This window comes from Styela clava, chromosome 15 (genome assembly GCF_964204865.1).
Source record: "Styela clava chromosome 15, kaStyClav1.hap1.2, whole genome shotgun sequence".
Lineage (NCBI taxonomy): Eukaryota > Metazoa > Chordata > Ascidiacea > Stolidobranchia > Styelidae > Styela > Styela clava.
This window is the reverse complement of record NC_135264.1, coordinates 18,592,652-18,609,358: the sequence shown is the minus strand read 5'-3', so window position 1 is coordinate 18,609,358 and position 16,707 is coordinate 18,592,652. Positions and strand designations below refer to the sequence as shown.

Below are 16,707 nucleotides of genomic sequence, written 5' to 3'. Positions count from 1 at the left end.
GGCCGTTTGTCTGGGACCTGGGCCTGTTGGTCTAGGATTTAACGTAAATTAGGTGTGCAATACCGTTTCGACAAATATTTGTGAAAATGCGTATTGAGGGAATACTGCTTATTATGACATTTAAAAATAAAGACTGTTAAATAAAAAGCAAATAAGTAACGAAACAAAATTAGTTCGGACTGTTCTGGGATTTAGCGCCAATTGGGTGGACAAGGCCGTTTCTGCGATAATGAATAAATAGTGCTAATGACATATAAAAATAAAATGCGATTATATGAAAATGCAAAACATAAAATTACTATTGATTACTCTTTCTGGGCCTGTTGGTCTAGGATTTAGGCAAATTAGGTGGTCTTGTTCAATTTGAGTGTGCCACGCTGGGCTGCTTGGGTTGGGAGCAAACAGAGATAACTAAAACTTTTTCAACTATTCGAAATGTTCGATTCTGAAATTACCAGGTATTCGAAAGTGCTAATCTCGAGCAGTTTAGAAGAGAAGGCATAAAATACATACATAACGCAGACTGAATGACGAACAACTAATGACAAAAATATAGAATTAAAAACATAAAAATTAAGCAGTTTTGTTGACGTGGACTTTGGACCATTGGGCGAAACATTGTCGTGCCGGGATTTTACACTTCAATGAATGCTTGCTTGAAACGAAAGAAACGGGAAATGTGCTGCCATAAAGGCGAATAGACTGTAAATTATTGTAATTACAAATTACAGGAAATGTGGTGGCATAACGGCGAATAAACTCTGGAATTGACGGTAATTACAAATTATTTTTGTTGAAGAGTGGCCTTATTGGTTACTGAGAAGCTCTTAACTACCAGTAGCAGCTTGTTTCCAGTCTTGTTTAGGGTGCTACACAGCTTTTCATTTTAGAAGGGTGTTTACAAAATGAAGGGGGAAGAGGGTCATTGGACGAGAGCGTGATTTATATTCAAACTTCTAATAAAACGTGCAACAGCACGTGAAAATTTTTATCAATATGATGAAATCATTGCTGATTAATGGTTTGTCGAAGATAACCGAAAAAAGCACAAGATGGCATGAAAATATTTGCAAATTGAGAATAAATTACTATTTTGCCAATTACTATTGGTGTTTCTAGGGTGTGGCAACCATTGCTAATGACAGGGGCAACAAAACTGAATCTCAATCATAAAAAGTTTCAATGAAGATAATTTCAAATTGGGAATAACTGCAACTTTTATTTTACTCATATAACACCGTACAAGTATCTAAATTCAATAATAGTCATTATAAATTGTCAAACTTTCAAGGGGGCGCATAGACTTTGCCATGGCCGCTGAGCGAAAGTCTATTTATGGCAGATTGAAGTGCAACGCCGGAGCGAATAAAACGGGATACCCATCCCTCAAACGTGGAAATACTTTGGAAATCGTTAGATATTACGGAATTTATGAAACCCAAAAACGTTTGGTGAGAGTGCTGATATTGGCAAACTACGGCCTGTTGGATAATTCAATCTGGCCCGCCTAATGCTGCGACAGTCAAAATAAAACCAATTTTTGATGTTTTATATGAAAATAACTCAAGGAATTTTTAAAATTGCGATTGAAAATCGAAAAATCTTGCCCACCCCTGGTCTAGTGGTTTTGGCTTCTACGTAATAGGGGCAGCCGTTGTGGGTACCTGCAACAGAATATGAAATTCAAACGATAAATAAAAATGGGTACTCCTGAAGTATGCGCACCAAGATGTCGCACAACCTGAGTTCAGGATGTGCGCCATCTTGGTGCGCATACTTCAAGAGGTCCTAAAAATGGTATGAAGTGGCAAATCGTCGGAGGAACGAGCGTCTTTGCTTTGTTAGTTCTGAAAACCTGAAAATAGAATGTATATTTGTAAGTCTGCACTTTATGGATACTTATCGATCGAGAGTTAATCCCCCAAACAGAAACTGCGGTTTCGATTCATCCATTCTTGGTCCATAGCGACACCGTGTGTCCAATCACTAATTAATTAATAACTCGTTAATTATACGATATAATTCATCCAAAATCAATAGTATTTTGGTCCGAGTTATGTTGAATGCACATGTAAAATTTGGAGCATATTCAACTCGCTTTCGTGAGATATCGCGTGTATCTAACAGTCAAACACACAAACAGACAAATACCTATCAACATACTTACCGATCTTAAGATCGATAAGTAACAAGTAATGGTTAGGAATGGACATTTTCGAATACCTGATGGTCAGAATCGAATCGAATATTTTGCGAATCGAATCTCGAACACTTGGGAGATATAAATATGTATGCAACTTTTTTGGAGCTCCTGATGTGCACCAAGATGGCGCACAACCTGAATATAGCATGTGCACCAGGTCATGGTTCAGGTTGTGCGCCATCTCGGTGCACATACTAATTTGTTGAGATTGCGATTAAATTTAGCTTTGGCGCGAGGATCATTGATTAACACTGTAAATATTGTTCATAAAATGTAACTTATTACGTCACACCTGCATGACCCACCCCTTTTTAACCTATATTTTGAGGAAGATAATAAATTATTATTACTATAGCTATACTAATTAATATCTGTGCCACACCCCCCCCCCCCCCCCCCTCCCCCCTCCCCTCCGAAACAACTAGGAAGGATTGTTGACATCGGTTCACCCGTGACATGAAATACAGATTGTTTCTGGAAGAAATGGTTGAGGGAATGTTTGCCAACACTGCAGTTGAGACAGAAATGGCACGATATTGTCCAAAAAGGTTAATCGAGAAAGTGTTCTCGATTTAGATAGGAATGTCCGCAGTGTACGCATGAGGACCGCGGATTCTAGTTACATGCGAGACATTCGTAAATTGTGTCTATTGGAAGGAGTAGTGTAGGTGCTCCCGAAGTATGCGATGGCGGACATCGGAACGTAACATGGGTAACAGGTTAGGGTTAGGCGATATTTTTTTCCAATTTTCCTTATTTTAGTCCTATTATCAGTTCGAAGACTAGCCAAGATCCTCCCGTAGTATTTATACCTAAAATTATGGCCTAACCCTAACCTAGTACACATGTTACGTTCCGATGTCCGCCATCTTGGTTCGCATACTTCGGGAGCCCCTAATTTTGTATATGTATATTGCTTTTATATTTCATTTCGTGAAAATGGTAGTCGGTAATAACCGTGGGTTGTAGACGGTTCTTAGGGGCCGATGTAATGCACGCAGGTCGTATTTTGGTATCCTCGTTCATTTGTCTTTATCGTATTCGAGAGAGTGAGATTAGCTATGTCAACGCTACTTGCTGCGGCAATCGAACGACGACGACTCTTGCTCTTTAGTTAGTTTCTTGCATCACTCTCGGTTGTGCGGGCGCAAGACGAGCTGTGATGGCGCAATCTGCTTCTATCCGCTTCGCCGATCTTTTAGGATTTAACTGACTGTATGTTTTTTAAGTTATTAGATTTCTGCCATTTGTTATTACTTATCGATCTTAAGATCGGTAAGTATGTTGATAGGTATTTGTCTGTATGTCTGTTAGATGCACGCGATATCTCACGAAAGCGAGGTTCAATCTGCTCAAAATTTTGCATGTGCATGCGTCATATCTCGGACCAGAAGCCTATAGATTTTGGGTTAATTATGTCGTATAATTAGCGAGTTATTAATTAATTAATTATCGCTCGATCGATAAGTCTTCGATCTCCGACCGATATTTTCGTTATTTAGTTAGGGAACCAATCGGTTAGAATAGGCTTGGATTTATCGTGTGTTGATATTTACTAACTGTTCTGTATTTTATTCAGTTATTTAATCCCGGAATCTATCAATATTTGAAATCAAACTTAAATTCAGTCGAACTCCGTGCTATTCACACCTACAAATTCAGTTTAGCCTACAAAATCTGTGTGCGATTTGTGAGTGTTATTGCCGTATTCTGTCGTGATTTTAAGTTGAATATTACAACAAAGTTCTTTTAGTTCGTGTGATCTTCTGAGGTGTTGCTGTGTTGGGTTCAAAAGTTCAAGACTGTGAGTGGGGACTCAATGTTACGAGTTTGCATTGCAAATTGTAGGAGAACCGGGACGTGGTACTTGACAGTGGTTGGGTATAAACGTAGCGCAGTTGGAGACTCCCAATCCGTGCGTTACGCGCATGTTTGACAGAAATTACGATCCCGGAACATCTTCACGCGACCAACAGTTTGGGAACCACTGCCTTACTCGACCTTAACCGGAAAAGTGTGAAAAAATAGATTGGAACCTGCTTATACTACATCATATATATATACTAGGAGCAAAACCTTTTAAACCTTCACTTTTTTATGAATTTATGAACGAAATTTATGAACATGCCCAATCTTGAATTTGCAGCCCTAACAGCGGACAAGATGTTATCCCAATAAATTCACATAAAAATATCCCTCTACCTCACCCTGCAGTGCAGAAACAACAACACGTGAAATTTATGAACAAAATGTAATTCAACTTTCAAACATAAAATATATATTCACTGCATGTCGTACAATTGCACATAGTATTTGTTCAGGACCGTTTGAATGGTCTTCATCATTGATTGCTATTAAGCTGCCAGACAGTGGGTTACGAATAGGGATGGATACAAAGCCCCAACTGCCATTTGTTTGTTTCGTTTTGTAGAGGGCTATCTGGCTCATATATGGAGGAAGTTAGCAGCAAGGAAGAATATGGTCCCTTGGGCTGTCATATTTGATAGCAAGATTGTCGGTATTTTATAGTTTGACTCGAATCATAATAACAACCAAAACCCTATACGTTTTGATAGGTTTATCATATTCTAAACCTTGCTCACCATAAAATAGCTAAAAATGCTATTGAAAACTTATTGAAGGGTAACCAAAGCCATACATTCCACAACCCACAAGATTTGAAATGCGCAAAACACCTTCAAAGAATTTAACGAAAATTAAAATAGTGATTGGAACACATTTTCAATTTGAGAGGAGTGCAGTGGCTTAATTACTGCTAAAGTCGGCAGATCAATTTAACACAGAAGACAGAAACATGTCCACTTATCAGAAGTCTAAGCCTGGGATAAATTGGAAGTTGTAGGACAAACCATTACACAATGTAATACAATGTTCAATTGTTCAGACAAACTAGTTGGCAAACAGCCAGTGGTAGTTTAATCCAGACCCCGACCACCTGTGTTTATGTGGAAAGTGAATGCGAAACAAAACACATGTGAAGGTATGTCATGTGCCCTGACACACTAAACAATCTCATTGCAAAAAAACATCTTGCATATCTGCTTCAGTCAACTAATTTTGAATATTACAGATGTTTAGCAGCCAATTTATCAGAAAAGTGCTTTTAGATTTTCATCAATACATGTGGTTGTGTGCCCCACCACCATTGCAAAATATGTACCGGTTAGAATTCTTCATGAATGCTTTGTGCATAATTATATAACTTGCTTCCCGTATAAAACTCGCTGTTTTCAAGAATTTCCCTCAAAGTTAGTTTTCCGTCTTCATTTGTGTCACCAAACCCGATAAGTTGTCGAGCTTCTTGTCCAGCCATCGTTCGACTCAACGGATCCAAGTAGGCCTGTAATGTGAATTGTTTTGAATTCTGCTCTGTTTGTTATAAATTATTTCCGGCTGAAAAATTGGGCAATATATTGACTTGCAGGATTTACTTGAATTAGATTCAAAATGTTTGCTGCCATGCTTTAAAATCAAGCACATGCACAGTTTAACTAGAAATGTGGTTTGCTGAATGAGTTAGTGGTGAATAATGTTTAAATAAATTAGTGTTTGAAACCCCGCTCGGAACAGATTTATCTTACAGCACCGGATGGATCCAATTCCTATAAAGACAAACCTCCAGCTCCTCGACTCCAACCTTTCCATCCTTGTTTATATCAATGATTTTGCGAAACTCCTCCCTCCTTGAAGCCACCCAGATATCTTGGACAATATCCACATCTGCGTTAGGAGCCATCGCCACATATTCTTGCACAGTGATATCATTGGAGTTGTCTGTGTCTAAAAATTCATCGGAATGTTGCTGGCTTAATGTTATAGTGCTATGCCGTATTGGAAAATTGGTGCTCCTGAAGTATGCGAAACAAGATGGCTGACATCGGAATGATACATGTGTACCAGGTTAGGGTTGGGCCATAATTTTAGGTACAAATACTACGGGAGGCACTTGGCTTGTCTTCGAACTCACAATAGGACTAAAATAAAGAAAATTGAAATAAAATTTGGCCTAACCCTAACCTGTTACCCATACTACGTTCCGATGTCGGCCATATTGGTTCGCATACTTCAGGAGCCCCGGAAAATTTCCAGTTTATCCGAAAATAATTGCTCTGTGCGTAGTTGGTGGATGCCCATATGGCTGCTTGTTCAGTGTAATGATTTCTTAGAAAAAATTTGAACTATTTAATCCTAAAACGTTTGCCAATAAACTACTTACCCATATCATGCAATATATCTTCCACTAACAACTTCAAACTGTCCTTACTTGTCTCTGGGTGTTGGAAATCAAAGAATTCTGAGACGGTCAAGAACTTCTTGCCGACTTCCTGTACCTGATGTATAACCATATATGAGCTTCAACGAGATTTAAGAATGAAAATTGTCTGCCTTCTATCAATGAGGTTTTTGTTGTCACAGACCAACATAAACATATTTCAGGAAATTTGACCTCAGTCAGATGTAATGTTACAGAAATATACTAATGTTAGTGAGACTCCACAAAATTTAAATCATGATGAGCTTATTCATCCACAACTACTTGATTAGTGGAAATGCACAGAAGAGAAGAGAATATTGCCAGCCATATTAGCCACTGAGGAATATACCAAAAATAACCAACAACGCCTTCTAGAGCGAAAGTCATACAAGGCAGCGTTTCCCAATCAAGAAGCAATATTTATTACCATAAGGCAGTGGTTCTCAAGCTTTTACTGAACGCGTGCGTACCACTTTACTGTTTTTTTACTCCGACCGTGTACCACTGAAAAAGCCCTTTTTTATGCGGTGAACAAAAACACGCGGTATGGGAGTATTTTATAATGAGGCACTACATCCTTAGCCTAGCCTTAACCTAAATTGCAAGACAGATTAAAGCAGCATTTGCAAGACTTATTTTTGTTTACAGCAACTAGATTGAAGACATAATGACAATTAAGATATTTAATTCATAACTATTTTTTGAAACGCAGCTGAAAACTGACAAATAACACGCAAAACTAAAAAAACGAGGCAATGATTGTTGCTGGTTACGGGAATGAACAAGGAAAATGATGCACGGGGGAACATTCATAAAGGTCGTTCAGCGAATACATACAGTATGGATATGGTAGATAAAGCGTTGCCGGCATATTTTGGCCAACTCGAAAGCTGCTCGCGTACCACTTCATCATCTTCCACGTACCACTAGTTGAGAACCACTGCCATAAGGGATCAAATACCACACTAAAGATCCATTAGAGATTGACCAACAAATTTATTGTATATTGAAAAAGGAATGTAAGTTTCCCATGGTTGTGAGGTGGATCGATACTCTGATGGCAAACTAACCTGGATCCATTTTTCCCGAAGTTCCTGAATTTTATTCTCGAGATCCTCTGGTACTTTGACTGATTCACCAGAATCCAACTGAGTGTAGACATCACGTCTGCAAATCAAAATGAATATTAATGATTCCAGAATCATGTACAATCGAAATTATTGAGGCGCATGACAACCTATGAACAATGTTTGGGATAAGTAGAAATATCAATGCATATTCATTTATAAGGGCAATAAAATTTACTTGCAAAATCTATCACGCTTACAACTGAAAATGGTCAGGCTAAGTAGTTTGGGAGTAAGATCCTTGAATTCTCAATAGTCAGAATTAAATGATGATGAAATTTCCTACTGAAACTAATTGAGTGTAAGTTTTCTAAGAGAACTCGATAATTTATCAAAGTTTTTTGTGATCAGAGTCCAATTTTCAAGTTTGAGTGGATAGACTCTACAGCTCGGACTGAAACCATCTCACTTGTTCATTCCTTTCTCCGACAAAAACTGTGAAATGAACTCGTTCCAAGTAACTTTCTCATCTCCGTCCAGATCAATCAAGCGGAAAGTTTTTTCATTGTTCATTCGAGCTTCATAGAAATGTTCTCGCGTTTTTGTCAAAACCCAATCAGTTAGTTCGGCTTCATCAAGAAATCCATCAGTGTTCAGATCAACTCTAGAGAAAGTAAAATCCATCATGAATGATGCCAAACCTTAGCATGCTAACCACAAGTTTGCACAGCATACTACCCCACATGGGTTCGAATCCTCATAGGATTGGCAAACACCTTGTTGTCATGGATATCTGGTCCCAACTAACAATTTTATGTATTTCTCTGTAAAAAGCTATCGGAATGCGATATAGAAAGAAATTTAGATATAGGGGAGAATATATGGCCCAATCGACGTTTGAATGACTTCTTGGGCTTTCATAATTGTTGGCAAGATTTCCTGTAGCTTGGTTCAAACCATATCAACAACCCCACACAGGTGGATGATTACTAGATATTTAGGGCAACCTGACTTGGCCACAGTTGCATAAACGTCTCCCATCTATTCCCAAAGTCAGTGGTAATGGAAAACACTGGCATGCCCAGAACCGCATATAATTGAAATACCACAGTTATTTCAACATAAGGATTGAACTTACGCAGTGAAAATATCCTTCAATTTCTCCTTTTGCTGGTAACCTTCATAATCTCCATTTTTAAACTTTTCCATTTCTTTCCCAAGAAAAACTTCTTTGTGATAGTTCGAGTTTTGATCGCCATCTCGCTCCATTTTTACCGCAGCTATGTGATCAGGAGGGGCAACCTCACGATCCAGGGATTCATCAAACATGACCTCGAGAGTGTGATGCATGTTAATTTCGTCAGGAGATTCAATCTTCTCATCCAAATGCACAACATCCTCATCAAAATGGAGTTTGTCGTCTCCAGCTTCTGAGTCTAAACAGTCGTGATAAAAAAACTGACATATAGGAATTTTCAGCACAAGTCAATTACAAGATGGCACAAGTAAGGTTACTGACTGAACTGTTCTTTAAATTCTGAACATTTAATATAAGGATTGACTGTTAAAATTATTGTTTTTCGAGTGTCCGTTAGAAATTTGGTATCAAGATTTAAAGGCAAAATTTTTATAGATGACTTGGTCGATAAACACTTGAATAAGAATTCTGATGCTTGCGAATGGCGAGCATATACATTATTATAAATCTACATTAACTCCACCAAGACAAACAAAGACCCAAAATGAGTCATATAAACGCAAGATCACGTAAGCAACTGACAATCAGACTTAAGCTTAGTAGTAGACTCAATGAACCAATGGCTTCCCTAACGACTAGAGGTCAGTAACTTTTACAAAACACTGCACAAATGCAGCGAATAACACTACTGGAATAGTTACCTCTGATGTTATCCAAAGGCACAATATTCTCAGGAACATCTAAATGTGCATCTTGCTCAGGATGATTTTCTTTGTTCGATTCCAAGGCAGCCACCCCATCAGGTACATCCAGCTGAATGCCATCTTTGTCAGGTTCGTAATCCAGACCAACGTCAGGTCTCAGCTCTTCATCAACCTCTTTCTCAACTTTATCTTTAAAAAGAAGCAATGACGTCAACTTTTCCATGGATTTCACACTTCTCTTTATTAATATGCAGCCTCATACACAGAAAGCATTAATTCCGGATTTGAAACCTATAAGCATTGACTTCTCAATTTTTTACATCCTAAATAAGGCAGTGGACATAGAAGCCTGTAACATAGAGCTAATTTCGTCTTTCCGGGACTTGAACAACAATCATTCATTCCACAGAAACTCATGCGGATTTGGATATAAACTCATTATTCTAAGATAAAATCTTGAGCAGTATGGAAAGCTCAACTGCTGAAGACCTTAAAAAACTATTAAATCACAGAAAGAGACATGAATTACCTCGATCCATTTCTAGATTCCTCTGAATAGAACCAGCAGCCGCAATAGTAATAAAGCAAACCATCAGTGCAGCATAAGAAATCCTCATATTATGATTTAATATTACCCTAAGTATCATCTAATATACAGAAAATATAGTAAATACGCAAAATATACAAGATCCAAGTTTCGAAAGCAAACTAACTAACCAACATCCATAATCATATTCAATAAGAAGTTAGTGTCCAGACTATTTGGGATGCAATGCGTTGCAGAAGAAAACATTCAATTTGACTGAATATTGACAATTTTGCTCAGATTAAGCAGACAGTCCAAGCCCTATGTATATCAGAGGAAATCAAGTAAATCTACGTAAATCAGTAACCGTGAGAGATAGAACAGAAAGCTACAGATAGAGTTCCACAATATTTCTACAAACATAAAAACAAAATATAGAACATTTCAAAAAAAAAACTAGAGTTTTTAAGCAATGAGGAAATAAAAAATGAATTAACCATTTCACCAAATTGTGCAACAACTCGATGCAACGAATCTGCCATTCCTACAAAACACTGATATAGTGGGTCATTCAGTGGGGGTAGGACATACAAATAATAAATTTTATCAACATCAAATATGCTTGGAGCAAAGCTACAGGCAATGAAATTTTGAATACTTTTTAAGATATTAAAGTGTATGAAACTTTTCATTGTTATTGGTTTTCCAGGCACAATCACTGAAAACATGGAATCTATCAATTAGACATTTTGCTGAACATTAAAACACAATAGGAAACATGCAAAGAAAAGAACCATATACTTCATTATAAAAAATGACTCCAATAAAAAAATTGAGAAATTAACTTTGACCCTCGGTGGCTAAAAAAAATGGCGGAAATTCAAAATTTTCTTTCAAACCGATTTTACTCTATAATTTGAAATGCCCAGCCTTAGTTCTAACCCAGAACATTAGACTTAATTTGGGGTAAAATCATCAGTTGGTTGCAAAACAAGATATCTGACAACCCAAACAGAGGAGCCACTCTGTTCATGTATTACATACTTCACCCAGTTCGCAACTAGCTCAAAATTTTAAATAAAATCTGAAGAAGAATCACCAGCACTCATTCTGAGTTATATATTAATAAACAAAAATAATTAACAATCTACAGATGAGCCCAGTCTACTAAATGTCCAATATTCCTGGATTCAATATCATGTGACACTCGTTCAGCTATTCCATGGGAAAGCCATAACTTTCGAAGTTCCTGCAGTCTTGGCTGGTTAAGATACAGCGGGTTGCCTCGTCTAAAAAAACATTCAGATTTGGCAAAAAATCTTGATTACTGAGAAAGCAATATTTGTACAAATTTCAATCGAAATTGAACAACGCTCAAATCAAAACCAACTAAAGAAATAAACTTTCATAATGTTTAATACAGCTCTCATGTCACAAGTCCACTGGTTTACAACTGAACTCTAAACAATACATAGGAGTATTAAATACTCTCACATACAAACCCACCTCAATCCTTTATCTGTTTCTCCATGTCTATCAAGGTACGGTGCAGGCGCGAAGCATCCTCTGTATACCCCATGTAATAGCACAATTGCGGCTTCTCGCACTCTAAGAAACATTCCTGTACTTGCTCCACATTGTAGTGTATGAAATGTGCATGCTCCTACCTGAATAGAGGAAGCAGATCAGTTGTATGTGTGGTGCTAGGATGGCATGGTAGCTCTCTATGTGTGGTTAGCAGTGCTAGAAAGACATTGTGTGGCCAAGGGGCAGTATCACATTTCCTAACCCTGCCCCTCAGTAGAATATGAACGCTTTCTCAACCACAATGAAAGTAATGCAAACAGAGGCATCATGGCAGCTCTTTCAGGCACTAGAATCAAAAGTATAAAAAATAAATTGATTACCAGACTTACCTGAACATCCTTCCCAGGCAAAGTCTGCTGACAGCAATAGCTTTGTGAACAAAGCACGACCCCACACACAAGGCACATGGTAGGGCATAACGAGTCTTCTGATGCAAATTTAGGGCATTTAAATGAAGCCGCGGCACCAATTAGGTCACTGTAATCATGTGGGAAAGGAACAATGTCAGGTACTTGTGACACTACAGGATATAAAACGTGGTATGGGAGTGATGCCACACGTGCGATTACATCAGAATGTGAACACCATCTGAAATGAAATGTTGTACTATTCAATACAGGAAAAGATAGGATTGGCAATTTTCCATAATCAATGGCTCTTCAATGAATCAATTTTTGCACTAAAAATGCAAGCCATGAATTAGAAATCTATGATGAACCACAGTCGAGACTCACCTCTGGATCAAGGGTTCCAGGCTCATTTTTCCTCCGACATCAAATAATTCAGTCAAATTCTTGGTCAGTCCAAGATATTGCAGTAAACTACTCTGATTATCTCTCGTTTCCAAGGAATCTGGGACAGGTACACCAGTCACATGAAAGAGCAGAAGAGCACAACACCTGGAAATTTATGGTTCATGACATTTAACTTTACACAAGTTGAAAAAAAAGTCAATACAATTGTTTTAGTATTGCAACAGTCAACACAACATACAAAGAATTGGGGCGCAATTGCAAAGAATTGGGACGCAATTGCACACACACTGTCGGTTGCAATGTGTAGAAGTCCTAGCGTACATTCAGGTATTCTGACTCGGCCCGAGACCAAGTGATTCTTAGTGAATACTCTAATAAAACTGCACATAAAAACTAGCCCTCACCTTAGAAATGGATGCAAACAATCTGTTACGGTTTCCATTAGTTGATCTTCATCTATGTTCGATGGTAGAGGCGGGAGGTGGGCGTTGGCTCGTACCTGATGAAATACAAGATAGAGTTTATAACCTCTACAACAGGTGGTTCTCCCTGAATTTATCATATAGAACAAATAACCACCCCATACTCATTCTAGACTCTGGTTCAACAATGATTAAGCCCTATTCCAGGGATGAATACCAAATCATTGAGATGGAATATCCTGCTATGAATCTCCCAAAGACATGGATCCTAAGCTTTGTTTAAGTCAAATACCTGATTGCAAGCCAGATACATGGCCCCCGCTTCTTCCCTTCTCTCTCCTGTTCCGACAATTCCTTCCAGTTCATCAACATTCAGGAAAACAAAGATCTGGATAATCTGGAATGAGAGAAGAGTGTTGATTGGAAGCTTTTCACGAAGTGCAGTATACCACAGACAAAAGTTGGAAAATAATTTTAGAAGAGAAATTTCAATCTCTGGATGTCGACTAAACAACATAGAATCAGAAGAAAAATGTTTGCAGACAGGATCTGTCTATAGGATTTTCATTCATTCTGTGCTAGCAATCAGTAACAATTTAATGAAATGTGTTTGTAAGGGGTGCTGGACTCAGGGATGGCCAATTCGAATAAAGTATTCGAATGTATTCGAATATCTCGTCATTCGAATATCGGAATTCACGTTCATAAGAATATCGGATATTTGTGTGACGTGACACATTTTCGACGCCGCTTTCAAGACGTTTCCGTTGAATGAAAATATCTCGATAGAAACTTGCGCGTGATTGTTTTCATCACTCATCAGCGTAACGTGTTATTTAGGCCGTAAACGCCTTTACGATTGTGTTATTTTCTCTAAAACGAAAATTTTTCACAAATTTGTTCCACGATAACGATAACATTTATTTTATTTTTGTACGCCCACGGAATTGTGAATCTGGTAAATACGTTCATTGGCGGCGAGTTTCTGAAGACAACGCAACTTTTTGATTGAAAAGCGGCAATTTAAAATACTGAAAATGAAATCGTAAACAATATAAGTTTTATTGAGGCCCGCGAAAATTTAAAAAACGCTTTTCTAGGCAGTGAAAATCGCTAAATTTTGGTCGGCGTTTAGAAAAATATCATCACTAATTGAGGGCGTGATTTGCCTGATTGGCTGATTATCCATTACTTTAAATTGCCGTCGAATATTTCCGTGGTAACACGATACAAGGTTTGAAACGCGACTTTTTCCCGGGTTGTGAGGATGTATATAATATAATTAATCTAAAGTATATTCAATCAATTTTATTGTGATGAAATAAATTTTACTCTGAGATATTACTGCATATTTATGGATTTTTCGAACGGTTCTATCTAAAAATAATCAGAGTGGCAGCATTTCGATCGAGCGGAGTCACTGTTAACAAGTAGATCTAAATATTTGCCCAATTCGCAAAATACGGATCAAAACAATATTTAATCGGACAGTTTACCTCACATTTTTATTTTTATAACCGCGGATTGCAATGGTATATAAGAGCGGTGAGGATTTTATTTTGTCGACGCAACCGCAGGTTAAATTGAAGAAAATTAAATTAATAAAGCAAGACATTTTAAATACGCGTGTCGGTCACGAATTCATCACTTTGCACAACAGAAAAATATATATTCGTTGTTATATTATTTGTTGTAAAAGTCGACTCTTTTAACAGGTGGCATAATCGCGGCGATGAATATGTATTTTTAATTCACTGCTAAGTTTATATGTATATTCATCGTATGAAATGAATTATACTCTACACTTAACAGGATTTTATATAATTATTTGAGATTTTTCTAGCGGCGATAACGAGTTGGCAAGATTGCAAAAATACGTATTAAAATTAAATACATCAGGCAGTTTATCTCGTAATTTTAGGTCACAGATCGCCGTGGACCTAATAGTAATGTTTTTTTTTTGACGTAAGAAGAACAACCGTGAGTTACGTTGGACCCATTGAATTAATATATAAAGTTATTTTATAATCTCGTAGTTGTCATGGATTGAATATTTTACGTAACAGAATGATCATTAAACGCTGAAAAGACGGCTCTTTTAACGAGCGCGAAATCGCGGTGGGTGTTACAGGCGGCAATGGGAATTTCCGATTTCGAAAATCCTAGCTGCGCGCTGGCAGTGGTGGTCATCTGTTCTCTACTAATTTATTTCTAATTCCAAACACAACAATATGTTACACATAATAACAATATGGTTCACATAAATTAATATACAAATATACTGATAGGTAGTAGAATACCTCAGGCTTAACTATTAGAATTTCTAAAGGCATAATGGATTTTGGATTGTTGTTGCCTGTATTGCCAATAGATTTTTATTACTCTCAGAAAATATACACAATTATCTGAATACAAGTAGTATTTTTGTCAATAGACTTGACTATTATCGTAATATCATGGTACCAATGATAGAAAGCGTCAGACAACTCCTTGGCTATCTTTTCATATGGTCATTTGTACAAAGTGAATAATTTTAATAAACTGACCGTGTCACAAGTTGCTATTATTTTTTATTGATAGCTGTGAACTATCAATTACTTTGTGTACATATACTGTTGGTTTGTATCTTCATTCTGATATTTCTATTGAAGCTTATGTCCTAATTTACTGGGTTTTAATCAACTAAAACAAAAATGTGTTATTTTCGATTTTAGAATGTATTCGGAATTCCAGATTCGAAAACATTATTTTAGAATGTATTCGGAATAGTTTAGTATTCGGAAATGGCCATCCCTGGTGCTGGTATTTAATATTTAATGGATGTCTGTATGAAGCATCGCATGGTTGGTTGCATTATTCAAAGAAAACAAACAGAAAGATTCCTCCTCCCTCACCTGCGCCAAAGTGCAAAGATATAAAATATTCCTCTCAAACTCAGCGCTGTCTCTCAGAGCAGGCTGATTCTGCATTGATTTTGATTTCCTCAAGATGGCGCTAGAAAACAACAGGCTAACAAACAGTGAAAATATATTGGAATTTAGAAGTGCGTGTGATTGTTCATCCGTATCCTCCCCAATAAGTGCAGACAAAAGTTTCCTAGCATGATCGCGAACTTCACTCAGTTGCTCCTCCTGTGTTGAAAGTAAAAACTACAATTTAGTATTTACAAAGAGAATGCAATTTAAAAAGCAAGTGGACTACTTTTGATAAAATTTGTAAAAACTGGGTTCAGAGCTGGCAGATCTGGATAATACATTTGAAACCACAATAATTTATTTCCAAGACAGGATTTGCATAATCTTACAGCATTGTGTGACAAGTGGTAACTTCAACCACTCTGAGGTGCTCAAAACATCCAAATGTAGTAAACTGAAAATCTACAGTGTTCAAACAAGATTTAAGTATATTCATTAATGCAGACACACACACATAAATTATAAACTTTGCCATAAAGGGAATAGAAGATTTAGGATACTGAATCCCGCCATCGCTTGAAATCCTTGAAACAGTGATATGTTATCGAGTCTGTATTTAGAAGCAAAGACTGAGTGGTAACAGTCAAACAGACTCACTGATGAAGTAGAATTCATGGCAAATGCCGCCCGAATCACTCCTGATAAAGCAGATGAAATTCTGATCGGACTTTTAGCAAGTATCGGCGTTCCTTCTAATCGCCCGACCATTTCAGAGCAGATGACAGTGGTGGCAACAGAAAGCCAAGAGGTCAAGGGTCGGTGTACTTCAGATATGTCTCCATTTAACCCGACAACTTGGATTTGCTGTAATACAAGAAGGGAAAAGGATTAATTTGATACAAACTGTGCCTTTGGTCCAGGGTGGGCAATTACTTTCCTGAGTGGGCCGGATGCGGATAACAGACTTGGTTACTGGGCTGGATGATCAAAATTCAGTATGATCAGAAACGGTTATTTGCAAATACCTAGGGTCCTAGACACAATGATCAAAAGG

General features: G+C 37.5%; 2 protein-coding genes across 5 annotated transcripts in view; both read right to left on the bottom strand.

Annotated features, from left to right (window-relative positions):
* Positions 1-22: 22 nt before the first annotated feature.
* LOC120334043 (45 kDa calcium-binding protein-like) lies at positions 23-10,112 on the bottom strand. Of its 2 annotated transcripts, XM_039401498.2 has the most exons (9): positions 9,978-10,112; positions 9,446-9,637; positions 8,685-8,982; positions 8,016-8,210; positions 7,550-7,646; positions 6,441-6,555; positions 5,841-6,004; positions 5,385-5,564; positions 23-1,855 (listed from the first exon to the last, which is right to left on the bottom strand). In XM_039401498.2, the coding sequence occupies exons 1-8, from the start codon at positions 10,093-10,095 to the stop codon at positions 5,388-5,390; spliced, it is 1,356 nt and encodes a 451-aa protein (XP_039257432.1). In that variant the 5' UTR covers positions 10,096-10,112; the 3' UTR covers positions 23-1,855; positions 5,385-5,387. The 2 variants fall into 2 exon arrangements, with proteins under 2 accessions (XP_039257432.1, XP_039257431.1); XM_039401497.2 differs by lacking the exon at positions 23-1,855 and having other exon boundaries at positions 4,436-5,564.
* Positions 10,095-16,707, bottom strand: part of LOC120334031 (E3 ubiquitin-protein ligase UBR2-like) — a 40,435-nt gene continuing 33,822 nt past the window's right edge. For all 3 annotated transcript variants that reach the window (XM_039401473.2, XM_039401477.2, XM_039401474.2), the window contains 8 exons: positions 16,311-16,517; positions 15,633-15,869; positions 13,031-13,135; positions 12,721-12,815; positions 12,296-12,460; positions 11,891-12,149; positions 11,481-11,641; positions 10,095-11,263 (listed from right to left, as the gene is read on the bottom strand). In XM_039401473.2, coding sequence (XP_039257407.2) covers positions 11,122-11,263; positions 11,481-11,641; positions 11,891-12,149; positions 12,296-12,460; positions 12,721-12,815; positions 13,031-13,135; positions 15,633-15,869; positions 16,311-16,517 — 1,371 coding nt within the window. In that variant the 3' untranslated portion in view covers positions 10,095-11,121. The remainder of the gene's footprint in view (positions 11,264-11,480; positions 11,642-11,890; positions 12,150-12,295; positions 12,461-12,720; positions 12,816-13,030; positions 13,136-15,632; positions 15,870-16,310; positions 16,518-16,707) is intronic.

Bases quoted from the DNA above. Each gene is read 5' to 3' on its own strand.
- LOC120334043 (XM_039401498.2), bottom strand. From the start codon at position 10,095: ATGATACTTAGGGTAATATTAAATCATAATATGAGGATTTCTTATGCT. The intron at 8,211-8,684 runs GTAAGTTCAATC...TACTTTCTCTAG, and splicing joins TTGAAGGATATTTTCACTGC to AGTTGATCTGAACACTGATG. The intron at 7,647-8,015 runs GTGAGATGGTTT...TTTGATTTGCAG, and splicing joins TCGGAGAAAGGAATGAACAA to ACGTGATGTCTACACTCAGT.